The following is a 27,276-nucleotide window of genomic DNA, read 5'->3' as shown; positions in this document are numbered from 1 at the left end:
AAGAGCGTTTTAAACAACTGCGTAGGCCTCCCAGCATAAAAAGATCTCCGGGAAATGCCTGAAAGTCAATAGCAAGGATGCCTGCCAAATCTCAGCTGGAAGAGAGCTCCACAGCATGGGACCGGAGGCACTAAATGCCCGACTTCTGGGGGAGGCCACTCAGACCACTGTAACATGGGGGACAACTAACAGGATTCCTCCAGATGATCTCAGTGAAGTAGCTGGGATATAAGGACTCATGTGGTCCGTTAAAGTACCCTGGACCCAAGCGATCCAGGGCTTTTATATTAACACAAGAATCTTGAACTTGCCTGGTACACGCATTTAATTATATTTATTTGTTTATTATTACATTTATATCCCACATTTATTTCTTCGAAAGAGTGCAAGGTGGTGGACATACAAGGTTCTCTCCCTGCCCATTGTATCCTCACAACAACCCTGTGAGGTAGGTTATGTCAAGAATAGCTAACTTTGGTCAGGCTGAAGTGAGGCAACCAGAGAGAATTCTGGGAGCCTGTGGCTTCCTTACGATTCCCTACTGGGGAAGATCCGAAGCTCAGTGTCAGACAGGCAATTTACAACCTTGCAAGGAAATGCAACTGATTCTTAGGTGTTGCCCCTTATCAGCTTCCTGGGATTAAAAATCAGGAAGAGGGGATGTTGTAGATCGGGACACCTGGATGATTCTGTCTAGCTCTCTCAATCTTCAAAGACTTCAAAGGAAGGGATCCCCAGCAGGGGCGGGATATGGCTATTTACAGTCCCCCCCTCCTTGTTGAGGAAAAGAAACCCATAAATATGAAGAAGGTTTATTTATTTATTTATTTATTTATTTATTTATTTAAAATATGTATACCCCGCCCTATTTCCAAGGAACTCAGGGCGGCTTACAAATAAAAACCATAATCAATTAAAAACAAGCAATATACAGTTTAAAACAATTAAAAATAGATTAAATCAGTAAAAGTTAAAAAAAGACAATATTAGTTAAAAGCCCGTCTGAATAAAATAGTCTTAACCTGGGCACGAAAGGATGAAAGTGAGGCAGCCAGTCGAACCTCGCTAGGGAGGGAATTCCACAATCTAGGGGCAGCCACTGAAAAGGCCCTATTCTGTGTTTTTACAAAGCAAGCTTGTGAGAAAGATGGGATATTGATGGAATATTGAGCAGGGCCTCACCAGATGATCTCAAAACTTGGACAGGGTCATAGAGGGAGACACGATCTAACAGATAGCCTGGACCTAAGGTTCTTTCAAAAGGGAGTTCCCTCTTGTTCCATCTACCTCAACTTGCTGATGTGTAACAGGGACAGCCTTTTGGGAACCCGGCTGCGGCTGCGGAGGAATAGAGTTACGTGGATGTAAGTATAGGATCTTAGTTAGGATAAGTCTTTCTTTTGTTTTGTGTCTGTATTGAACATCTCTCCTTTTGTTATGCCAATGACCGTGTGTAGCCTGCCTGAGGGTGATTAGCTTTAAGGAATCAAACTACTATTTCTCCTTTGTATATACTAACATATCTACCCTTAAATAAACAATCTTTGTATAAAAGGCATGTATTGGCTTGGAACTAAGGATTCTAAATCTAGTGCTGGAAGGCTGAACGCTACGGATTGATTAGTGAGGGTAGATCCCTCTAAAATCACATACTTCTCTGAGGCCCCTTCACTCAGGGGAAGAATTCAGAAAGAAGGGTGGTGGCAGTGAATACCAGGGATAATTACTTCTGTGGAAAGGGAGGAGCGTGCCTGAGAAGGGGGAACCCAGTGGGGTGGGGACTGTTCTCAGAAGCAAAGAACCCCCTTGGAGTACTGAGGGTAAGGAACCCTAGGGGGATGGATCTTTGACAGGTTAGGCTGAGAGGCAGTGACTGGTCCAAGGTGAGCTTCAAGGCCAAGCGGGGATTTGAACCCTGGTCTCCCAGGTCCCAGTCTGACTCTTTAACCACTAAATCACACTCACTCTCTTGAACTAAGCATGAACCAAACACTCTTTAAATTCAGAGACAGACAGACAGACAGAGTAGAATCTTGATATAACACATCTCATTGTGCCACAGAATCGGATATATCGTGGTTATGACCATCTCCCCTGAGTAAAATATACAGTACAGCAGTTCGATCTTTTTACTCACACAATTGAAAAACACAGTAGGCTCCCATTCTCCCAAACAACTTTCCTCACTTCAGTGCCTATTAAGGAGCCTGAGCTGAAATGTGACCAGGGAAGGTTTCTCGTTCATTCTTCTTATCAGCCTCGCTTTCTACTTCCTTTGTTCTACCTGGTTCTTCATCCTCAGTGTTCCTTTCCCTGGCCAGTCCTTCCATTTGCTTTCATGAGTGTTTTTGACCCATTTTTTCCCCATCAGCATTCTGTTAATTCTTCTCCTGACATTCTCTCACCACCACCCTGTTTCTCATCCTTTTTCCTTCCTGGAGCCTCTTTTCTAAGGGTCTACCACTCAAGTCTTCTCCTCATTTTTTGTTAGTTCTCAAACCCTTTTTTGTCTGTGGAGTTTAACTTGTTAACACATTCTTCCCTCAGCTTTATCCTTCCCGCTTCTTCCATTCCCGTTCAGTCCCTCAGCCACCACGGTGGTGGTTTTGCCTTAGCCACGGTGGCAGCAGTTTGCCTTTCTCAAGCGTTCTTTTCTCTCTTTTTTCCTCCACCACCCTGTATCTGTTCCCGGTTTCCTCTTTCTGCTTCTGTTTACCATTTTATTCATTTTAGTTTCTTCTGCTGCTTCTGGCCCGATCCTCTCATCCTTTTTATTTATTTTTTAAAATCATTCTAAGTGTTTTTCAACTATCTGGCAATTGCTGCCTCCATTCTCCCCTTGTATCTCAGTCAGAGCATCACAGGTAAAGATAATCAAGCCTATCTCCCTTCTGGAACACAAACACAAGAACAAAACGAGTTGCTCTTGCCCCAGTTCCAACACCCCTTAACGAGTGTTTGGTTCAGCCCACAAGGTTCATCTTGTCTCGCAGCTTGCAATGTCTGACTTTGCCCAACGTCTTTGTGAGAACGTCTGCAGCCATTTCTTCTGTTCTACTCCATCTTGAGTAGTCCTCGGTGGTAGGTAGGTGCTTCACATCTATGTGCTTGGTGTGTGAACTCTCCCCTTCTGACTCCAAGAGTCTGTTGTATCCTTGATTGCTTCCCAGTCCCTTTTGGTTGGCGAGCTGGTTTTTCAGCACACGTATCCCACTGGTACCACCACATCTGGCTTGGTAGCAGTACTGATATTATGAAGTCTTCATGAGAGCATCTACAGTCATGTCATCTGTTGGACAATACTCCATCTTGAGTAGTCCTCTGCAGTAGGTATCTCTAATGAAATGATGCTTCACGTCTATGTGCTTGGTCCGTGATCTCACCCCTTCTGACTCTTTGAGTCTGATGCATCCTTGGTTGTCCTCATGCATCACAACAGGCCCAGGAATAGAGATGCCTAAATCTTTGAACAGTTCAAGCAGCCACATCAACTGTCTGCTTGCTTCAGAAGCTGACACATACTCTGCTTCTGTGGAAGAGAGTACTTCAGTCTCTTGTTTCTTGCTTGCCCAGCTGATCACTGAATTTCCATAGTAGATGTTTCCACTGGTGGATTTTCGATCTGTAGTGTCTTCAGCCCAATCAGCATCTGCATATCCTACTAGTTTGGGATCTCGGGTAGCCTCTAACTTCAGTTTCATGGTTGCAGTGCCCTTCAGATATCTCGCCACTCTCTTGATTGCTTCCCAGTCCTTTTTGGCTCCCAAGCTGGTTCTTCTGCATAAGTACCCCACTGCTACCGCCACATCTGGCCTGCTAACAGTGCTGATATACAGAAGTTTCCCAATGGCTTGTATGTAGCTCTCATGGTCTTGCCATGGTTGTTTGTTGTGGTCTGGTTTCAGGTGTCCTACTTCCATTGGAGTAGGTGCTGGATGTGCATCCTTCAGTCCTAGACTCTCGAGAGATCTTGGATCTTTTGTTTTTGATTCAGCAAGAAGATCCATCATCTTCTCTTTCAATTTGTATTCCAAGGTAGTGAGTGACATCACCTAGGCAAAGTGCAAATTTCAAGGGATGGCTGTATTTTGGTCCTTACATTGTTTTGGAAAGTGTGAATTAGGAAGGTTCACCTAACTGAATTTTCCTCCACTCCCTACTAGCAAGCAAAACAGCCCTGCTGTGCTGACCCAATCAAGGAAAGGAAGGCCAGGCTCCTATGGTTCTATTTTATGCTAACAGCTCTTAATTTGGAGGGTAATCAGGTATGTTTTTAGCTTGTTGTTGCACTCATCTTTTAACAGGGTGGGTTGGATTTGTCTTTTTGTAATAAATTATGGATGAGCATGTTAGCTTTAGCTTTATTTCACCCTTCTTTTCATACTGATGTCTTGTTTTTACATTGGAAGTTGCTCTGAGACACTTTTGTGCAAAAAGCTATCAATAAATGTAATGAATAAAAATAAATTAATAGCATCAGGCGTTTGAAAGTGGATGGTCCCATCCACCTGTCAAACTTGGCCTGTGGGGTAGGAAACACAAGGATCGGGCCTGCCGCTGTCTCCAGGTCCCTACCCCTGGCCTAGTATATGACTAGATAAACCAGTATTCTGGCTGAGGGCTTTATTTTCCTTTAGATTGGCAAATAATTGCTGTTCTTCCCAATTTCCCCTCTTTTTAAATACTCCTGTTAAATAAACTTCTTCATTGGATTGCTGGGCAGTACTGATCTCTGGGCATACTCAAGCGCTGTTCATCCCTCCTTCTAATGTATACTGTCTGGGCTAAAGCACAGGAGCCATGAGGAGGAGACCTGGAATTCAGCTGGCCATTCACCTAGTACCGCATAGACCACTGTAATAGCAGTAGGGAACCCACAGCCCCTGCAGCAGGTTCAAGGAAGGACACAAGAGTGTGGCTGTTGGATCAGGCCAATGGGGGCTCATCTAATCCAGCATCCTGTTCTCACAGTGTCCAACCAGATGCTCCAAGGGAAAACCCACAAGAGAGAATTGGAATGTGGGCTACCCTACTGGGTTGACACTAGAATTGTGTCGGAATTTTGCTCTCTATTGAGATGCGTAGCAAAGTTGTATATGTGCTGCGAAACGGAGAGTATTGAGCAAGCTTAGTGTGTGTGTATGAATCTTTGCTAAGATTTTACCTTCCCTGAAAATTAGTCAGAGAGATTTTAAGCTTTAAAATAAGAAACAACTACTTTATTCTGGAAGTATATGCTTGATAGGAAAGATTCCGATATCTAGCTTAACTGGTCTATGCTGGAGAAATGAGCACTGGTCCCAGTACTCGCCCTCATGCTGGTTGGAGCAAAAAATCTTAATTTCACATATACGCTCAAGGGGTCTGAACTGGCGGTGACCGACCAGGAGAGAGACCTCGGGGTTGTAGTGGACAGCACGATGAAAATGTCGACCCAGTGTGCGGCAGCTGTGAAAAAGGCAAATTCCATGCTAGCGATAATTAGGAAAGGTATTGAAAATAAAACAGCCGATATCATAATGCCGTTGTATAAATCTATGGTGCGGCCGCATTTGGAATACTGTGTACAGTTCTGGTCGCCTCATCTCAAAAAGGATATTCTAGAGTTGGAAAAGGTTCAGAAGAGGGCAACCAGAATGATCAAGGGGATGGAGCGACTCCCTTACAAGGAAAGGTTGCAGCATTTGGGGATTTTTAGTTTAGAGAAAAGGTGGGTCAGAGGAGACATGATAGAAGTGTATAAAATTATGCATGGCATTGAGAAAGTGGATAGAGAAAAGTTCTTCTCCCTCTCTCATAATACTAGAACTCGTGGACATTCAAAGAAGCTGAATGTTGGAAGATTCAGGACAGACAAAAGGAAGTACTTCTTTACTCAGCGCATAGTTAAACTATGGAATTTGCTCCCACAAGATGCAGTAATGGCCACCAGCTTGGATGGATTTAAAGGAAGATTAGACAAATTCATGGAGGACAGGGCTATCAATGGCTACTAGCCGTGATGGCTGTGCTGTGCCACCCTAGTCAGAGGCAGCATGCTTCTGAAAACCAGTTGCTGGAAGCCTCAGGCGGGGAGAGTGTTCTTGCACTCGGGTCCTGCTTGCAGGCTTCCCCCAGGCACCTGGTTGGCCACTGTGAGAACAGGATGCTGGACTAGATGGGCCACTGGCCTGATCCAGCAGACTCTTCTTATGTTCTTATGTTCTTATGAGAGGAGAAACAAAAAAGAAGATGTCTGCTCCCCTCTCGAGAGAAAGAGAACACAGAGAGAGGCGGGAAGGAACTGAGATCAAACATCCTGTTCCTTATCAGTCTAGCAGGAAGGGAAGAGACGGCAGGATCAAAGGGATAGGTATAGCCTCAACCAGCAAGAGGTCTAGCTCTCTAGGTACCCTTATTAACCCCATGCAGCCTCAACCCACCAAGTTGGAGTTGAACCTCATACATTCCAACAAATTGGATATCACCATCCAACATATGGTGAACAGCCATGGGATTACTGAATTGCGTAGGTGAGATTACAGTTTTTATGAGCACACATTTCTCAGTTTCTACAATGTGCTGAAAAGCAACCACTGGTGAAGATGTTAGAGAATCAGACTGGAAAAAACATTATCTGACATTTATATTGGCAAATTCTTGCACAACTTCAAAAGATTCACTGATACAGGTTTGGGGGGGGTTCCTACTGTTTGACATAAGCTGCATGGATGGATGTAGATCAAGAGCTCATGAGATAACTGGTGGAGACTGCTGTCAACAGCTTTCCTGTTGTTGTTTATTGCAGGGAGAGGATAGACAGTTCTTGCTGGCCAATCTGGAATGAAGACCATATCAGAGTGCAATGGAAGAGGAGGAGCCCACATGCCTAGGAGCGTCCAGCTGAAAGTCACATCTGGAAGTCACATCTCTCGCTTTTCTCCGCTAGGCCACTGGCCTGAATTTCATTTCTGAACGCTTGTAGGAGTAGTTGTACCCCTTGCCAGATTGCCAGTTAACTCCATCGGCATAAGAGCTGTGGGCCCCCAGCCAGTACCTCCCATTGAGGTTAGAGTTATGGCAATTGCTGTACCACCAGGCTCCTTTATATGCCTCTGCACATCTCTTATTCTCAGGGTCTTGCTGTTTGTCCTTGGTGGAGAAAGGCATGGTGTTGTGGCCAGTGAGCGAATCACCTGTGAGGAAGAGATCAAACTCTAACCGTCTGTGTATTTATTTAGTTCTGTATTTCGTTTATATCCCACCTTTCCTCCAAGGAGTTCTAAGTGGTGTACGTGGTTGCTCCTCTCCCCATTTTATCATCACAACAACCCTGTGATGTAGGTTAAGCCGAGAGACGGTGACTGACCCAGGGTCACCCAGTGAGCTTCATGGCTGAGTGGGGATTTGAGCCCTGATCTCACAGGTCCTAATCCAACCCTCTAGCCACTACATCACACTGTTATGGTGGAGGCCATTTCAAACTTATACGTCGACCATCACTTGACCAATTGTCAGGTGACAGGGGGCTTGAACTGGAAATGTTGGCCACACAGTGCAGGCATGTTGCTCCTTGAGCCACCAAGAGAGAGGGAGTGATTGGCCGAACCTCTCCTGCACTGCAGCGCCACCCATATAATGGCCAGAGAGGGTACTGCGGCTGATCAGTAGCTGCAGGGGAAGGGAATGAGGGGGTTGGAGAATCGCTGGGGGAGTTATTGGACCCCATTGTGCTAACTCTGGTATTATTAGGGGTGCAACAAGGTCCCTGAACTCAAAGACAGTTGCACATGGTGGAATGATCCCCATCACATTTTGAAGAACTTTTTAAGCAGGAGTGAAAATCTATATTCCTTCATTTTAAGAATAGCTGGGAATAAAGATTTTGTGCTGTAAATCTTTGCAACTGCATCAATTTGGACACCAGAGGAGTTTACCCCATCAGTAACAAAAACATGGCAAAGTGTGACAAAGAGGAGGGGGGAGTAGAATGGCTTCTTCTAAGGCCCTTCTTCTGAGCTCCCCAGGATCTGCCTTGTCCTCTTTTGCCTTCGCTCACCTGCTGCTGCCCGAACATTTTGAACGGGCATGTCAGACAGCACACTTCTTCCATCAGGTCACTTTGCTCCATAGTTTGATTGTTTTCCCTCCTGTAGCCCCAGAAAGAGGCAGGACAGTTTCCAAAGAGGTACCTGCAGTGCCTTCAGTGAAACTCCCAAGCGCCAGCCGGTACTGATCAGTTTCCCCCGAAACTGTGAAGGACGCATACTTTGCAAATACGTGGTTGTTATCAAAATCGGTGAGGTCGATGCGCAGTTCATTTGCTCCTATCCAAAACAGAGGGAAGGACGTGTTCCTGCAGCCTGTGACAGCACAGCCATCCATCTCCCCTAGAGTGTGACCAGGGCAGTGAGGAGGAGGCTACAGCCGGACTGTTCCTGGCTCTGAGCCTGAAGGTGGCAGTCAGACTACTGAACCCGAGGATGGAAGGTTGGACTTCCCAGAACCAGATGCCACAGCACCAGGGCATATAGAACCAAAGCCAGGATCCTCCCAGATACCATCTCATGGGCCTGAGGAACCAAGTGCCATCAACACTACCTTGCCAGTCCAAGAGTGTAGCAGGGAGGGCACCTGGCAGGAGGGCATAGAGCATGGAAGAAATGCCGGTCTTGAGAAAAGAGGGCTGGCCCTTTAAGAGTCCAGTATTCCAAAAGGGGGTGGAGTTTAGGAGAGGTGGGTGGGGAAGCAGAGGCTCAAAAGGGACTCATTTCAGAGCAGGTGTTCACTAGGAGCTCTCCATGGTGCTGCAGCAACCGGCCCGCCTTCTTCCTTTGCCCAGTGGGCTCCTCCACAGGACCAGAACAGGACACAGAGGCAAACTGGGAGATTTTTTTTAGTAGGTCAAGTCACAATCAATATCCAGCAGATTTCCTCACCCAGCCTCTGCTGAAATATGTGCAGAATTGCACAAAGGCATCTTTATGCTCTTGCACAAGCAACAGTGCTTTTCAAGAGGGATTGTGGGTGTGAGATTGATGCCTGCTCTCGTTTCACATCTCATTACATCTTTATGCCATCCTTTATCCTTCCCCCTTTTTATCCTCACAACAGCCCAGTGAAGTAGGGCAGGCTGGGAGAGATGACAGGCCCAACTCACCCAGAGAGCTTCTTGGCTATGCAGATTTGAACCTGGGTCTCCCCAGTCCTTGCCCAACTCTTTACATTGGCTCCCCCACCTTTCAAAATAGAGGACCCAGGAGATGGTGGTGAAAGAGAAAATTGTGGCCAGCACAGTTAGAGGAAAGGAGTGAAGGTGCGCCATTTACCCAAGGAGGTCAGCAGGTTGATGTTGTCATTTCCCAGCCAGAATTCCGTGAGCTGGCTTCCAAACCCTCTCTTGTAAGAGTCCCAGTCCCGGTAAAAATCCACAGAGCCGTCCACTCGCCTTTGGAAGACCTGCAAGGAAGTGACAGAGCTACTTTTAGTTCTTCTCCTAGAATGAGGGCATGAGATGAAAATGTTGGCTCCCTAGATCTGAAGGCCTGCCTCCTCCCACACATTTTGTTGCAGGTCCCGCTTGTCATGGCCAGACGTAACCGTCAGGAGAGTTCAGTGAGGAGGAGGGGTGCACTGCGCAGCTGGCTGTCCGGCAGCAGGAGAGGTGGCTCTGCCCTCCAGGTGAAATAGGCAGCTGCCTAGGGCCCCACATGTGGAGGGGCCCCACATGGGGAAACAAGCACCCAGGGTCATGTTGGCTGCAGCAGGCAAGGCAGGCTGGCAAGTGGGCAAGGGAGGGAAAGTAGGAGGGAGGGGGCCGGCTGGTTGGGTGGAGAGCAGGGAGGCGAGCAGGCAGGCAGGCGAGCAGGCAGGCAAGTGAGCGAGGGGGAGGCTGGCAGGTGGGTTGCAGCAGCCTAAGTGATCTGTGGAGGAACAGTCACGGCAGGCCAGGGCAGCTCCTTAACAGCCAGTCTGCTCTGCCGCTGCCACCCAGCTAACCCACCAAGGGTGCTGTTTCAGGAGAGGGCGAGGAGGAAGGAAGTGGCAGGATAGCAGGGCAGTTGATGAAGAGCTGCCGAGGCCCACGTTGCCTGTTCCTGTGCAGCTTGCCATGGCCAGTGGCCTCCCTCCTCCGCTTCTGTCCTCCTTGCAGGAGAAGTGCTGAAGGTGGGGGCAGAGGAGGGTCAGTGGCAGGCCAGGCGAGGCAGGCCAGCCGGCAAGTGGATGAGGGAGGTCGGCTGGCTGGCTGGCAGGCAGGTGGGGGGTTGGGGGAGAGGTGCTCTTCAGCAGAGAGAGAAGGACATGGGGTGTGCGGTGGAGGAGATGTTCTTCTGTGCAAAGGACACTGGGGGGTGCAAATGAAAAATGGGGGGACAATTGCAAAAGTCTGAAAAGATCCGCTCGGGGAGGGCTTTGCAAGTCTTCCCGGTCTCCTCTTTTCAACCTGGGATGTTGGGATTTTGGCAGGTGGGTAGGGCAACACCTAGAGTCCCTAGAGAGGAAAGGACAGGGGTCTTCTGATGTCACAAGGTGTGGGGAACCCATTCTGCTTTGCTTCTGAAGTCAGCATGGCACCAGGCAGTCTTCATGCCTCTCCCGGCCCAGGATGAGGGCTGTGGGATGTGCTCTCGGCAGAGCAAAAATAAAATAAAACAAAAGTATGAATACAATTGTGGCCCCTTTTGTTGCCGGACTATTTTTTTAATTATTTTTTTTAGGGGGAGTGGGTTATGTTATGTTTGACAAATTTTTGAAAGTTGATAGTTACTCATGTCCGTCTTATGTGGTTTTGGAAATTAATAGTCTGAACTGCCAGTCTGAACTGGCGGTGACCGACCAGGAGAGAGACCTCGGGGTTGTGGTGGACAGCACGATGAAAATGTCGACCCAGTGTGCGGCAGCTGTGAAAAAGGCAAATTCCATGCTAGCAATAATTAGGAAAGGTATTGAAAATAAAACAGCCGATATCATAATGCCATTGTATAAATCTATGGTGCGGCCGCATTTGGAATACTGTGTACAGTTCTGGTCGCCTCATCTCAGAAAGGATATTATAGAGTTGGAAAAGGTTCAGAAGAGGGCAACCAGAATGATCAAGGGGATGGAGCGACTCCCTTACGAGGAAAGGTTGCAGCATTTGGGGCTTTTTAGTTTAGAGAAAAGGCGGGTCAGAGGAGACATGATAGAAGTGTATAAAATTATGCATGGCATTGAGAAAGTGGATAGAGAAAAGTTCTTCTCCCTCTCTCATAATACTAGAACTCGTGGACATTCAAAGAAGCTGAATGTTGGAAGATTCAGGACAGACAAAAGGAAGTACTTCTTTACTCAGCGCATAGTTAAACTATGGAATTTGCTCCCACAAGATGCAGTAATGGCCACCAGCTTGGACGGCTTTAAAAGAAGATTAGACAAATTCATGGAGGACAGGGCTATCAATGGCTACTAGCCATGATGGCTGTGCTCTGCCACCCTAGTCAGAGGCAGCATGCTTCTGAAAACCAGTTGCCGGAAGCCTCAGGAGGGGAGAGTGTTCTTGCACTCGGGTCCTGCTTGCGGGCTTCCCCCAGGCACCTGGTAGGCCACTGTGAGAACAGGATGCTCGACTAGATGGGCCACTGGCCTGATCCAGCAGGCTCTTCTTATGTTCTTATGTTCTTAATAAAGAGTTATTGAAATAAAAAACTATTTATTTTTCCATATGCATATTTGATCCACCGACTCATGCTATTAACATATGTTTAACCAAGCGGCAGCTCTAGTTATAGTTAAAACTAATCTATAAATCCAACCTGGCAAGAACATAAAGGGAAACTCTTATGCATGCTCGCTCAGGAGCAAGCCCGACTAAAACAAGGTAGAGTTGATTTCTGAGCAAAACATATGTAGGAAAAAGTATTTCCCATATTAGAGAAATATCTTGTAGAGAAAACAGCCCTATCTACGGATTAGCAGACGCCACTTCCAAATACAATAGCCATTACTCATTTCAATGTGTTACATTAAGGCAACAATCATGTGCCACAGATACGAGAGAGGGCACACTTGTGCCAGCAATGGGACTTGCTACCGAATAATTGTACCTATACATTCAATAAATTGCTATGATCCTACTATGATGTTTTATTTCACTTTTTAAAAACCTGCACTTTTCTCCTGACATCAAAGGGCCCCAAGAATGACTTTCACCTAGAGGCTCACTAACTCTAGAGCCATCTCTGAGCAGCAGAGTCACTGCTGTTTACTGGGAGAGAAAAGGGGAGGAACACAGCACTGACAGGCTCTTCTTTAATGAACTTCTCTAATTCCCTTCTAAAGAGATCTGAGCCAGGGGCCATCACCACTTCTTGTGGCAGGGAGTTCCATAAATCCAGCTTCCTTTTTGTCTAATAAAAGGTTCAGGACAGCCCCTTTCACCAGATGACCCCACTGGTTTCTAGCATTATGACAGCGTCTCCACGCTGGACATCACTTTATATCAAAGCTCCACCAGGACCCCTTCAGCTGGTCCTTTTTCTAAACTAGAAACCCTGAATTTTCAATCCTCGTAGGGAAATTCTTCAGCTCCCTGATCAATTTTAACAAAAATTGTACTAATTTCTTGCTCAATATTTTTTTATTTAAGCTTAGGCAAAACATTCACCAGCAATAAGGCTGCAACCCTAAACACACTTAAGAGGGAGCAAGCTCAAGTGAAACTTTCTGAGTAGGTGTATAGATTTGCACTGAACAATGCAAAGAACAGGTACTGTTCACAGCCTTCTCCACTAGCAGTCTTCCCCTCCCTCCCTAAATTGGACTTACGATCCATCCCCCTCCGTCGGTATCCATGTCACACAGCACCGTCAGGGGCACACAGTCCTGGGGGTAGATGGTGTACCAGCCGCTCAGGAGCACCCCCTTGGCCAACAGCTCTTTGCAATTTCTGGCACCTAAGCAGAAGTTAAAGGCGTCAGTCTCAAAGCAGCGATGCTTCCGTTTCACTGGGCTGCAAGTCACAGGGCTTTGTGTGGTTTTGCAGCTATCAGACCTTTTTCAGACCTTTTCAAGGAGCCCACACTTTCTCTTACAGAAAAGCTACTCCCCCCTAGACCCTCAGATCTACCCCTCTGGCCTCCAGTATCCCAAGCGGAGATTATGTCACTAATCCATAGCCTGAAGCTCCAGGGCCTGACGCAATTCCAGCTGACCTTCTGAAGGTGCAAGCTGCATGGTGGTCTCCTCTTCTCTCCAATCTTTTCACCTCAATAAATACCCACGGCAGTATCCCAACAACATGGCTGGATGCCATCGTGATCCCCATCTATAAGAAAGGGTCACAAGAGGATCCCAACAACTTCAGACCCATCAGCTTACTATCTGTCGTTGGGAAACTTTATGCCAAGTACTTGAACGGTAGGCTGACCACCTGGATCGAGGAGAAGTCCATCCTCGGGCCGGAACAGGCGGGCTTTAGAAAACTGAGATCCACTCTTGACCATTGTGCCCTGTTACTCCATCTGGCCGAAAAATATTCTAGTCTCCACGGGAATGGGCTCTACGTGGCTTTCATAGACCTTAAATCGGCCTTTGATTCGATACCCAGAGATAGGCTATGGTCAAAGCTCCTTCAAACATCTATAGATAAAAGACTCCTTTTTCTTATCTTCCAACTCTATCAGCCCTCCACCCTTCAGGTACGTTGTAGAACTGATGGTTCAGTTACCAACCCTATTTTAGTCAATAGGGGGGTGAGACAGGGCTGCATACTGGCCCCTACTCTATTCAACCTTTACCTAAACGACCTGAGCACATACTGTCAAGCAGTTAACTTCCACCCTCCAAAATTGCTGAACATGCATGCCCTCTATTACTATATGCCGATGATACGGCTCTACGCTCCCTATCCAAAATAGGCCTCAGAAGGCTATTCCGCTCTTACATGGCCTACTGCAATCAGAATTTCCTGTCCATTAATTATTCAAAAACAAAGATTCTGGTCTTTTCCCCTCGGCGCTCTATTCCGGTATGGACCATCAATGGCCAGAAAATCTCCCAGGTCAGGGAATACAAATATTTAGGGGTAATATTTCATTCTTCACTTTCATGGTCTTCTCATATTCGCTCCTCTGTGTCCATGGCCAAGGCTATGGCCAAAGTGCTACTCCGTTATTTTTTCTCAAAAGGGGGGTCAATTCATACCAGCTGCCATCAACGTTTTTGCTGCTAAAATCACCCCACAGCTCCTTTAAGGAAGCCCGATATGGGTCAGCCATTTCTGCTCCAAAGTGGAGGCGGTTCTCTCTAACTTTCTCCGTTCTATTTTCAGCGTTCCCCGATGCGTCCCCAGTGCAGTCCTAAGGTTAGAGGCAGGGCTCACGTCCTTGGAATGCCAGTCCTGGTCCCGCACCCTATGCTTTTGGTCCAAGCTGGCCTCTCCTAACCTTAAGTCAGATTACGCTACTTACATCCAACAGGATTTCTTTACCAGCTCCTGGGCTAAAACAGTCCAACAAAAATTCTCCTCCATCGGCCTTCCACTGCTATCCCTAACTAGTTTAGACCCAATTACAACTAAGGCCTCTATCAACAGAAGACTTAAGGATATTGATCTACAAATGGACACAGCTAAGGCCTCTACCTCCTGTTCCCCTTTTCATTCTGGTCTGAGTTTTTCATCCCCTTTTCCTGCCCCGTACCTGGCTTTTCTAGACCTTCCATGCTACAGACTAGTCTTCTCACAGGCCAGGTTTAATTGCCTAAAGTCAGCCCTTCTCGAAGGCCGCTTCAGGGACATCCCATATACCAACCGATCCTGCCCCTGCAGCCCCAATGAAATCGAATCTCTTGTGCATGTTCTTTTTATCTGTCCCTTTTATCACACGCCCCGAATTAAGTTTCTAAATCCCCTGATTGCCAAATTGCCTCAATCCAGCTCATTTTTAGACAAACTACAGTTTCTTCTAAAAGGGACGGACAAGTATATATCCCATGGGTCTGCCAAGTTCCTGCACATAGCTCAATCTCTACGATGCCAACTTTTTTAACCTTCCCTGTTTTTTAATTTTGCTTTTACTGTTTGTAGTTCGGGTCTCTGACTGCACAATAAATTTGATTGATTGAGCTATCAGACTATGATGAGTCCCAGCTCTGGGGGACAGGATTGGGGCCTCCAGCCAAGGTGAAAGCAAAAGCTCCCAAGAAATCCCACCTCTCCTGCTTTCTTGCTTTCCTCCTTTATTTCTTCCTTTCTTTTCTGACTTTCTGAATCAGTGGGAAGAAGAGGTCAGCAACTGTCATCCATTGAAGCTGCCAGCAGTTCCCAAAATAAATGGCTGAGGCTGAAAACTGGCTTTCCCAGGTGTGGAGACATAGGTGGAAGAAATGAAAGCCTTGGAGGCAGGCTACTGACTTGAACTATCTATGTCTTTAATCTCCCTTTGTCAACTTTCCTCCCTGGGATCAAGACAAGTCTAATGGAACCTTAACAGATACCGGAGGTAGAACTAAGAAATTAAGGTTGATATAGTTATGAGAATACTCAGTGTAAATTTAATAAAACATATAAAAATACAATAAAAAGGAATATAAAAGGTATAACATACAAAAGTCAAACAATGACAAACATGATACTATGATTTTCAAAAGTATGTGACTAAAACAGTATACATCATGAAGAATGTATCTGACGTGTACAAATTTTGTTCAAATGGTCCGTTTCTTTTATAGAGAAAAGAGAAATATATTTTTTGTTAAAAAAGTCCAGCCATACGCGTTTCGACAGTTGTCTTTTTCAATGGCTACTGATATGACTTTCAACAGAAATTGAATATAATGTGATAACCAAAGGAATTGCTAATATGACTTCAACAAAAATTGAATATAACGATATCCAAAGAAATATGACATTCACTTCTTTAAACACTACAGTGTTTATTCTCATAACTATATCAACCTTAATTTCTTAGTTCAACTTTCCTCCCTGCACAGGATAAGGATGGAATCCTCTCTCTTTTTTTATTTCATTTTTAAGTGTGGCCCCCTGGTGGTCATTAATGATCCAATTCTTTTTTCCTCCAATATCTTCTCATTTTTCTGATCTTCTCTGGTTTCTTTTGCTTTGCAGAGAATTATGGATATTACAATCACTATTTATTCACGAGTCTCCACTAGTATCGATCTTTATTCTGAACTCTGTAATGATTGCCTGTTTACATTTTTTTTCAAGTACACTGCAAAGCAGATTAAGGCAGATAATCAAGGCAGTGTCTTCCCCTTGCTGCTTACAATCAACATCTCATTCCCCGTGTTTTCTATCTGTCAATTACAATCAACACTTCACTGACATCAGTGAAAGGGAATACACATTTGAAGAGCTCACATAGAAAGTAGATCGATAAAAGTATCACTCACACTATCAATTATCAAATCTGATCAAATCTGATTATTGCAGAAACAGAGCCCGTCGCTAGTGCAGGATGTGAGATTCTGGTTATAAAGAAGTTCTAGGAAAACACTTACCTTGCTTGCAATGGATGTCATTCAGCTCATTCTGTCCTGCAGAAATGGCACATCAGAAAGGCAGGTGGAATGAGTAAGGGAAGGTGAAAAATAAATTAACCAAATCTCTCTCCTACAATTAGTCACCTTGAGTTTCACCATGGAAGTTTATTGGTGTAAACTTTGAGGGTTGTTAGGCAGAAGAGTTAAACCTCCTGGCCAGCTCTGGCCATGCATGTTCTTTGTTAAGTTAAAGACAGACAATGCATTGCCATGGGAACGAAACAATTTTTTTTTCTGGACACAGGATCATTTGGGGAATGTTCTTAATAGAACAGAAACTAATCAGAGGATGGAGCAGATCCTTCCACTCTCTGCAAAGGATTATATATTCCAGGTATCCATGTGGAGACAAGACAGCAGTTTGAGGCAGATGGGAAAAGATACAGAGAGGTGACATTTGAGGTTCCCAGTGCATCTTAGAGGGCTGTCTGTCTCCTTGGGGCTCAGAAGTGGGAAGAGTGGACTTTGCTTGTCTGCTGGGGGTTTAATCTGTGTGCCTCCACCTACATTCAACCTGTACATTTATTAGTAAGCACAAATATTACAAAATCCTCATTAAGGCAATATCATTTTAGGCCACTCCCTAAAAAACATGACAGTATGCAAGCATATGAATTCTCCAAAACTCTTCATCAAACTAGATGATAAACAGAGAAATGGGGGGGGGGGAAGAAGTATAGGCTGGGCCCAATGTCCTGTAGGACCCTGCAGAGTTGCATAGTAGAATGGAGAGTTTTGAGTGAGCTTGTGTGTGTGTGTTTGAATCTAACTAGCTAAGTTGGAGCAACGAGCACTGAGCCCAGTACTTGCCCTCATGCTGGATGAGAGGGAGAGACAAGGAAAAGATGTCTGCTCCCCTCTCGAGAGAAAGAAGAAGACTGGGAAGGAGGGAAGGAACTGGGATCAACATCCTTTGCATATCAGTCTAGCAGGAAGGAAGAAACAGCAGGAGATTAAAGGGATAGGTATAGCCAAGCAACCAAGAGGTCTCCTCTCTAGCTACCCTTTTTAACCCCTGCAGCCTCAACCCACAAGTTGGAGTTGAATGTCATACATTCCAACAACAAGAAGAATGAATAGGAAACCAGGCATGGAGAGTTGCTACTTCAAAATTCTCTCCATGAAGATAGAGAATAACAGAAATAATAATTAATCCGATGGCATTAATTATGGTGAAGCAGCCATAGTGAAGCCATGGACTCAACATCTGGTCACTGTCTGGGCATCTTCAGATGAAATGTGGAAGAAGGGAGGAGATATTCCAATGGGTACTTTAGGTGCTATGCAGGTTGGACTAAGGCCTGAAGAGCCTTCTTTGAATGTCTGCTACCTCATCTTCCATTGCATCTGAAGACAATGTCCAGACTGAGACTACACACACATGAGCACACACAAATCCCTTCCCCCCAACCATTGCTGTTTCCATCTAGCCCAGTGGTTCCCAAATGTTTTCCACCTCATAGGCCACTTGAAAACTGCTGAGGGTCATGGCGCACCACTTAATGATTTTTCTGCCAACTGAGGCAATTGAAATGCGCTGCAGTTGTATGAGATGCTGTAGATAATTGCCTGAAGAACTCTCAGAACCGCAATCTACGATCTTTGCGAAATCGTGGAGGATGGGTGAAGTGGCATTTGACTGGAGGAGGGCTAATGTTGTCCTGATCTTCAAAAAGAGCAAAAGGGAGGAACCTAAGAACTACAGACCAGTCAGCCTGACATCGATCTCTGGGAAAATTCTGGAGCAGATTATAAAGCGGTCAGTTTGTAAGCACTTTGAAAACAATGCAGTGATTACTAGAAGCCAACATGGATTTATCAAGAACAAATTGCCAGACTAATCTTATTTTTTGATCAGGTAACCTCCCTGGTAGACTGTGGGAATGTTTTTGACAAAGTACCTCATGATATTCTGATTAGCGAGCTAGGTAAATGTGAGCTGGATGGAACAACTATCAGGTGGATCCACAGTTGGTTACAGAATCGTACTCAAAGAGTGCTTCTCAATGGGTCCTTTTCAAACTGGGGGAAAGTAATGAGTGGGGTGCTACAGGGTTTGGTCCTCAGCTCAGTGCTCTTCAACATTGTTATTAATGTCTTGGATGAGGAAGTGCAGGGAATGCTTATCAGATTTGCAGATGACACAAATTTGGGAGGGATAGGAAATTCAAAGTGATCTTGATAGGCTGGAACACTGGGCTGAAAACAGAGTGAAATTTAACAGGGATCGGTGCAAACTTCTACACCTAGGAAAAAGAAACCAAATGCACAGTTACTGTAGAAGATGGGGGATACTTGGCTCAGCAATACTACATGAGAGAAGGATCTTGGGATTGTTGTGGATCACAAGCTGAATATGAGCCAACACTGCATGTGGCTACCAAAAAGACAAATGCTATTTTAGGATGCATTAACAGAAGTATAGTTTCCAAATTGCAACAGATATAAACCAAGGTTTTATTCCAAAATACCATTATGTGTCTCAAGTCAAGAAGCGTTTTATAGAAGAGAAATGGCCGGAAAAGAGAAATGGTTAACTTATCAAGAACTATTAGAAAATGTGCATGGAGAATATATAATGAAAGAGAGAGAACAATTAATAAAGGAAGGATATAGTTCTCAATGGTTTGCCTATTTACAATTGTTAGAAAGATATAAAATGGATAAGAAAATGTACGGTTTTGAAATAAGTAAATCTGATTTTGAAATAGGTCTGTGTACAAATGATGAATGTATAATTGCGAAAATGTATAAACTTTTGTTAAAAATGGAAATGGAAGAAGAACAAGTAAAAGAGTGTATGGTAAAATGGGCAAAAAATTTTGGTTACAACATACAAATGGATCAATGGGAAAATATGTGGAAAAAAGGATTGAAATTTACATTATGTTATAATCTTAAAGAAAATTTCTATAAAATGATGTACCGTTGGTACATGACTCCAGAAAAGTTGTCAAAAATGTATAGTAATGTTCCTAATGTTTGTTGGAAATGTAAACAACAAGAAGGATCATTTTATCATATGTAGTGGTTGTGTAAACAGGCAAAATCATTCTGGGCACAGATAGGCAGGATGATGCAAAAAATTCTAAAGATAAATATTCAGTCAAAGCCAGAATTTTTTTTATTGGGTTTTATGGATAAACAAATAGAAAAGAAATATGGAAGAATAATATTATATATGATTACAGCAGCGAGATTATTATATGCACAAAAGTGGAAAATGGAATCAACACCAACAATGGAAGACTGGCTATTGAAATTAATGGACTTAGTAGAGATGGATAAATTGACATGCTTAATTAGAGAAAAATCGACAGATATATTTCTTAAGGAATGGAAGCCTCTCTTAGACTTTTTGTTGAAAGATAAAAATGAAATGATGATAATGGGATTTGACGATTAATTAAGATAGCCTATGGAGAAAAGTGATCTTGTATGTATCAAGGGACAGGTTTGATATATATTATATACTTATAGCTGATCTGCGACAAATCGGAAGTCAAGATTTTTTATTGTATTATTATGTTTTTGTTGTTTGATTTTGTTTTGTTTGTCTTCTGAAAATTTGAATAAAAATTATTAAAAAAAACAAAAACAAAGGACATGCTGTAAAAAAAAGAAGAAGAAGAAGTATAGTTTCCAAATTGCATGAAGTATTGGTTCCCCTCTATTCGGCACTGGTTAGGCCTCATCTTCAGTACTGCATCCAGTTCTGGACACCGCACTTTGAGAAGGATGCAGAGAAACTGGAACAGGTTCAGAGGAGGGCAACAAGGATGATCAGGGGACTGGAAACCAAGCCCTATGAGGAGAGATTGAAAGAACTGGGCATGTTTAGCCTGGAGAAGAGAAGACTGAGTGGAGATATGATAGCACTCTTCAAGTACATGAAAGGTTGTCACATAGAGGAGGGCCAGGATCTCTTCTGGATTGTCCCAGAGCACAGGACATGGAATAATCAAATTAGAAGAAGCCAGATTTCAACTGAACATAATGAAAAACGCCCTGACTCCTAGAGTAGTATGACAATGGAACCAATGATCTAGGGACGTGGTGAGCTCTCCAACACTGGAGGCCTTCAAGAGGCAGCTGGACAGTCACCTGTCAAGTAGGCTTTAATTTGGATTCCTGCATTGAGCAGGGGGTTGGACTGGATGGCCTTACAGCACCCTTCCAAAGCTACTATTCTATAATTCTATGATTTTAATTGTATTTTTATTGCTTCTTTTATTTCTTATACAATGCTCGCTGTACAGTGGGTCTGGATATTCTGCAGGTGTGACAATGTTCCCGAGTACCACAGTTTTCGTTATAACACAGAATTCCTATAAGGCGGGTGCATGTGCACTCGACCCCCACATTATAACAAGGTTCAACTGTACTGTATTGTATTACAATCTGAATTCCATGGAATTCAGATTGTAATACAATAAAATGCAATATAAGAAATAAAAAGCAATAAAAATTAATTTTACAATTAAAAAGCAATATGAATATGTAGTGCAGACATGCCGTGGACCACTTGCATGAATCTCACGCACCACTGGTGGCCCACAGACCACAGTTTGACTTAGTCTGATAAAGAATTCTGGAGACCTCAAAATCCTGCATATTTTACTTGGCCTAATAAAGGCATCCCCTTCTAGGATGCACACCTTAACATGGTGAGGAGGTTTGAGAGTGTCAAAGAAGCTGAGAGCAAAGCCGTCAGGAGTCTAGACCAAGAGGCTAGACTCCTAGCGGGGTCACCCAAGGCAGAATGGTCAAAGCTGAGACACCAGACTAAGATGCATCCAGACTCAGAGGAAGGCAATGGTAAACCACCTCTGAATACCACAAAAACCCTATGAAGGGAGTAGAAAAAGAGGAAGACTAAGCAAGAGATGGATTGATTCCATCAAGGAAGCCACAGATCTGAACTTACAAGATCTGAACAGGGTGGTTCATGACAGATGGTGTGGGAGGTCGCTGATTCATAGGGTCGCCATAAGTCGAGATCGACTTGAAGGCACATAACAACAAAATTAAGGTATTGCCATAATAATGGATTTTTAAATTGTTCTTATGGGAAAACACAAACACATTTGCTTTTTTGGCTGACAAATATTATAAAATGCAAGTAAAGTCTCCAATTTTTTCTTTCCAAGGGAAACTGAAACCAGGTAACAGCTATGCCCCTGGAATGACTTGCCACTCAGGGAGTTGGTGTGAACTTAACAATATAATACAAATCCTCACCAGTACAAGAGGAGGCCAGAAGGAGTTCATCTCTATACTTACCAACCTTCCCTGGGGCTCCTGCGTCACCTTTATCACCTGGGAATAAGAGCAGAAGCAGATGCTTGTGCCACATTAGGAAAGGGATTGAAAATAAAACCACCAGTATCATCATGCCATTATACAAATCTATGGTGCAACCACCCCTGGAATACTGTGCACAGTTCTGGTTGCCACTCCTCAAAAAGAATATCGCAGAGTTCAAAAAGGTTCAAGAAAGGGCAAACAAAATGAGCAAAGGGACAGAGCAACGTCCCTGTGAAGGGAAAACCTATTTGGAGCTTTTTAGTTCAGAGGAAATGTCTAAATAAAAATATGTATGATGTGTGCAAAAAGCAGACAGAAAGGAGTTTTTCTCCCTCTCCTACAACTCAAGAACTGAGAGGAACCATCCAATGGAGCTGAATGCTGGGAGATCCAGGACAGACCAGAGGAACTTCTTCACATAAAGCATAATTAAACTATGGAATCTGCTATCACAATATGTAGCGGTGGCCACCAACTTGGATGGCTTTAATTTACTAGTGGTTTAGACAAATTCATGATGGATAAGGCTCTCAGTGGCTACTAGCCCTGGTGGCTAGGTGCAACCTCCAGTATCAGAGGTGATATCGCTCAGGTCCTGCTTGTGGGCTTCCCGTTGGGGCATCTGGTTGACCACTGTGAGAACAGGATGATGGACTAGGTAGGTCTATGTTCTAATGTCACCACTGAGAGGAAACTGATCTGCCACCAATAGATGGCGCTCCTCTCCTGTCAGCAGTCAAGCTGGTGGCTCCATCCTGACCTAAAATGGGCTGGTGCTAGGAGGAACCCCAAAGGAATCCCACTGTAGCAGCCCAAGGAGAGCAGGAGCATTTCTTACCTTTCTCCCCATGAGTGCCTGGGTCACCTTTGTCTCCTGGTTAAAGAGAAGGAGGAGGAAGAAGAAGAATCAATCAGCCATCGCCTGCAAGACTAGTAACCTATATATACTTTCCCCAGCAGCTCAAATATCATTGCAAGGCGTGTGCATTAGTCAGATCTGGGAAATAGCTCATGGATATAGGGGGTCACCCCAGCACTGCTCTCCGAATCCAATTCCTGCCCCCCCCCAAAATGCAGCCCCATGGACTGCTGCTTTTGAAGGAAAACAAGTGTCAGAAGATCTGATCAGTGTCACCTGTAGCTTGTCTATCAGAAGGAGGGGGGCTGTGAGGGCAAGAAGCCACTGATCTGCTGAAGTCAGGCTCTGTAGCTCCATGCCCCCCCCCAAACACCTGCATTGCTCACAGAAGTTCCCAGATTCAATTACTGGCATCATCAGTACACACAGACAGACAGACAAACACACACACACACACACACACACACACACAATCATCAGGTAGGAAGGGACGGGAACAGTCTTTCTCTCACTCTCCTTCTTGAGACTCTGGAGACTGCTTCCAATCATCATAGACAATACTAGGCTAGATGGATACACAGCCCAGCCTGGTATAAGGCAGCTTCCCATGAAATATGGACCACATTTTTATAGAACACAGGTGGCACTTACAACACAGTATGCATGGGGGGGGTGGACAAATTTCCTAGAGTGTGTAAAATGACACATATTTTGGAAGAATAATCATCTCTGCAGCTTACAAGTCCACAGTTTTGGTCCCTCATGCATGCATAGGAACTAGACACACACACACACCCCAAATATGTTACTGTAGAGGAAACTGAAATATATGTACAGTCAAGGATGGACCTAAAGTTTCCCATTTTCTTCCTCGCTACTGCCTCTTGAATAATTTTTAATACCTTTCAATCCCGGGGGTCCGATTTTCCCAGGGATTCCTTGCAGGCCTCTCTCACCTGTTTAAAAAAAGAAAAGTTTTAAAATGTCTACATGGGGCAAAGATGAAGCTAAGAGGACGGGGCCCTGATCATGGCTCTGAGCTGGCTCCAAGGTTTGCTAGTAAAAAGAAAACGACAGAGATCCACATCTACATGGACTGAATGATGTGAAATTGCTCACAGTTTCACCTCCAGACATTGCACTATCTGGCAGAGCTCATTTCTGGATCTGCTTGGGCAGGGCCAAACTATGTCAAGTGTCTTTGCTTTTGACATGCAGGCTTTTAAAAAATGCAAATTGATGTGCAAATTGTAGCGTCCAAGATTGCATCAGTGTATGTATGTGCACTGAGAACCAGCAGGATGTAGGCAACTTGCCTTTTGTGGAGGGGAAATAAACAATGATCATGTTGAAAAAACACATTTTGTTCGAATAGTGTAAAATTCCTCCTCTGAAGCTGGAATTTCGGTTGTGGGGAAATCCTCACTTGCGGACTATTTGGGATTCCCCCCCCCAATACATCAAGAGGCCCTCTGGACTGTCAGCATTTTGTGGAAGGGATTCAATTGCACACCAGAACTTCAGGTTTGCGCAGTTAAAGTGTATAAAAGATATCTGTTGCCCTAAAGCAAATAATCCACTTTAAAAAAGAACAGACTTTTTGCAGTTTGGAAAGTTCCTGGGAAATGCATTGAAGAGTGTGGGATTAGTAGGAAGACGTTTAAACACCCCTCAAGCAAATCAGGAGGAATGCAGGATAAATGCTTATTGTTGTATAACTTGTCCTGCCTCTGCATTCTCCTCACCTTCCAAAAGAACCAGGCACGGATGCATGTGTTTGGAGCCGCTGTGAGCCCCAGGACCTCTCATCTCCCAAAAAGGCATCTCTAGAAGGACGTACCTTTTGCACCAGGGACACCTGGATCCCCTTGTGGTCCCGTCGCACCAGGAGTGCCAGGGCATCCCCGGAGGATGGCCAACTTCTCGTCACCTCCCAGGCCCACGACCTGCACTTCTGTAGGGGAACAGAGACATTTGGAAGAAAAAGGCAAACAGCCCAACATGCTACTCTGCCCAGCTTGAAGAAATTCTCTCTCCACAAACTGACTGGCTCATATGAAGCGATTGCATGCCATTTCTAAACATGCCGCTCATACATAAAGACAAATGCACACCCATACCTGCTTCTAGGATGCAGCAGGTTTCAGGTTTCTCAAGTTTCCTGCCCTTATGAGGTCATGGAAAAGGTCAGGTAAAAACCTCCTTGATTTAGGCTGCAGTCCAGTAAGTGTCTACTCAGAAGTAAGCTCAATTGTGTTCAATGGGACTTACTCCCAGGTAAGTGTGCACTGCATTGCAGCCTTAGTCATACAAAGGGGCCACTGAAGGTAAGTAAGAAAGAAAGCCTAAATGCTTGTGACAATAGGACCAGTGGCACAATGTTGAGGTCTTTCGCTGACGGGGAGGAACAGTTCCGTTCTGTTTCTATCATCTCCTCCCAAACTCTGCTCTTGGGTCTGTGTTCTCCTGCAATCTTATCATAATAGAGATAGCGGCAATTAAACGTTTTGATTAATCTGTGTCTAACTGGAATGCATGTTGGAGGAAGGGTACCCCAGGGATTTCTCCTAGCTCGGTCAGGTTGCCAGATTTTACCCCAGAGATTGCATATTGTAGAAATGCCACAGGGACGCCAGAGAGGATGCATCACTGGTGGTCCATCCACCCATCCTCTGCTTTTGCCTGTTGTGGGTCGGAATCCCACTTGCAGCTGAGGGCAGGAGAAAAGGGCAGCTGGCTGCAATGGAGTAGGCAACCCCTGTCACTCTTGGGGCAGATAAAAGCCCATTTCCCACTCAGGGTTAACACCTGGAAACGCTGAAACTCAATTTTGCACACACAAATTGGAGTCTGTATTCATTTTGACTCAAGCTGTTAAACGACCCCAACACATCCTGTTAGACGTTTTAGAGGGGAAATCAGCTTGCAGAATTAACATGAGTGTGCAAGATGTCATTTGTTTCAAACGTTTCTCCCAAACCCAGTTCAAAAACCAGTGTCAGAACAGTGCAAAATTAGACCTGTTAAAAGAAGTTTAAAACTCACTCCCTCTTTTCAGCTGATGCCAAACATCCTTTTGGCTTCAAATCACTTGGCAGATCTCATCTCCAGAGTCATACAGAGTGTGAAGATGGTGCTCTCACTTCCGGGTAGGTCCCAAGTGACTTCAGAGCCCCAGTGTGCTCCTTATGTTCACAGGCACCTGGCAAAGCCTTCCCTCTCTCAAGGTTAATTCAGAAGTGCAGGGTCCCTTCATGATGCTCACAGCCACATCCTCTCCCCACTTTTTTTCTCTTTTGCTGCTGGGTTGTTAATGCCTTCTCCCACAACAACAGACGTCCCTGGGAGCCAATCAGCATGAAAGGGGAGAGTGTTAGCTGCTGGAAAGGGTCTTCTCAGTGGCTGACTCACCTCCTTTCACTCTGACTGGCTACAATCAGCAGGAAAGGGCAAGGAAGCATGTTAGAAGACTCTTCTCAGTGGCTAACACACTCCCTTTTCATGCTGATTGGCTCATAGGATGCTGGAGGCATTGGGACTCTGCTGAGACCCTGCTCCCAAAAAGGAAAGGGGTCCAAGAACCCCCAGGACACTGGGTGACTACACCCCTGCTTCTCACCCCCAGGCACACCCTTAGGCTACCTGCTTGACACTCCTACCACTTAGCCCACCCCGGGGTCCGCTGCCCCAGACTTTACAAACCTCCTTCCCCTTAGAAATGCTTGCCATCCCCTTTCATTCCCTGTAAACTCTCCTCTCTTCATTCACCCTCAGTCCTACGTCAGTCAGTATCTTCCTCTCATCTCTTGTTACTTAACGTGGCTTTTTCTTTCTGTTTGCTCTCTGCTTGTCCTTCCTCCTCCTCCTCCTCCTCCTCTTTCCTTCCATGCTCAGGCACACATTCCCACTGGCTTCCCTTCCCTTTCTGAGGGGCCAACACATCTCTTGCCCCACCTTAATCCTCTGCAGGGAGAGCAGCTCTGCATCCTCAATGTGGCCTCCCCACTTTGCCCCTTCTGGTCCGACTGGCTCACCTTCCGGCTACATGCCGGAGAGAGGAGGCCTCCCCTGTGCCTCTCCTTGCACAGAGTTGTACAGAGCAAAGAAGAAGTGTCAACACTGCTGGCATGATTCACTAGAACAGACAATAAAATAACGCTGGGAAAAACAGAAGGGAGGAGAAAAAGAGGAAGGCCAAACCAGAGATGGATTGATTCCATAAAGGAAGCCACAGACCTGAACTTACAAGATCCAAACAGGGTGGTGCATGACAGATGCTCTTGGAGGTCACTGATTCATAGGGTTGCCATAAGTTGAGATAGACTTGAAGGCAATTAACAACCACCAGCATTTTTTTTTAAATTGTATTGGAGTATTACCTTTTGTGAGCTGCCTTGGGGCCCTTTGAAAGGCAGCACAGAAATAAACTTTGACAATAACAATAACAATGTAGGCTCACCTGGGCAGGTATCAAGGGTGGTCCCATAAGCTATTGTCATCATCAGGCAGAGCAGGGAGATACAAGTTTGCTTTGTGGCCCTCTTCATCGCTGCACCTTCGATGTGTCTCCTGCCTGCGTTCCCCTCAAG

General features: G+C 45.0%; 1 protein-coding gene across 2 annotated transcripts; it reads right to left on the bottom strand.

The window, feature by feature from the left end:
- Nucleotides 1-352: 352 nt before the first annotated feature.
- On the bottom strand, nt 353-27,276 carry LOC133373788 (ficolin-1-like). 2 transcript variants are annotated; one of them, XM_061603996.1, is made up of 10 exons: nt 27,147-27,276; nt 24,528-24,641; nt 23,590-23,643; nt 22,667-22,702; nt 21,805-21,840; nt 16,480-16,515; nt 12,784-12,911; nt 9,309-9,438; nt 8,172-8,306; nt 353-7,175 (listed from the first exon to the last, which is right to left on the bottom strand). In XM_061603996.1, exons 1-10 carry the CDS (start codon nt 27,232-27,234, stop codon nt 6,925-6,927), a joined length of 1,008 nt encoding a protein of 335 aa, XP_061459980.1. In that variant the 5' UTR covers nt 27,235-27,276; the 3' UTR covers nt 353-6,924. The 2 variants fall into 2 exon arrangements, with proteins under 2 accessions (XP_061459980.1, XP_061459981.1); XM_061603997.1 differs by lacking the exon at nt 8,172-8,306.

This window comes from Rhineura floridana, chromosome 20 (assembly GCF_030035675.1).
Source record: "Rhineura floridana isolate rRhiFlo1 chromosome 20, rRhiFlo1.hap2, whole genome shotgun sequence".
Classification (NCBI taxonomy): domain Eukaryota; kingdom Metazoa; phylum Chordata; class Lepidosauria; order Squamata; family Rhineuridae; genus Rhineura; species Rhineura floridana.
Note: the sequence above shows the minus strand (reverse complement) of the source record. Positions and strands in the feature narration are given on the sequence as shown.

Coding starts and splice junctions, on each gene's coding strand:
- LOC133373788 (XM_061603996.1), bottom strand. CDS start 27,234: ATGAAGAGGGCCACAAAGCAAACTTGTATCTCCCTGCTCTGCCTGATG. Junction 23,644..24,527: donor AGGTGTCCCTGGTGCAAAAG/GTACGTCCTTCT, acceptor TTTTTTAAACAG/GTGAGAGAGGCCTGCAAGGA. Junction 12,912..16,479: donor TGACATCCATTGCAAGCAAG/GTAAGTGTTTTC, acceptor ACTTCTGCTTAG/GTGCCAGAAATTGCAAAGAG.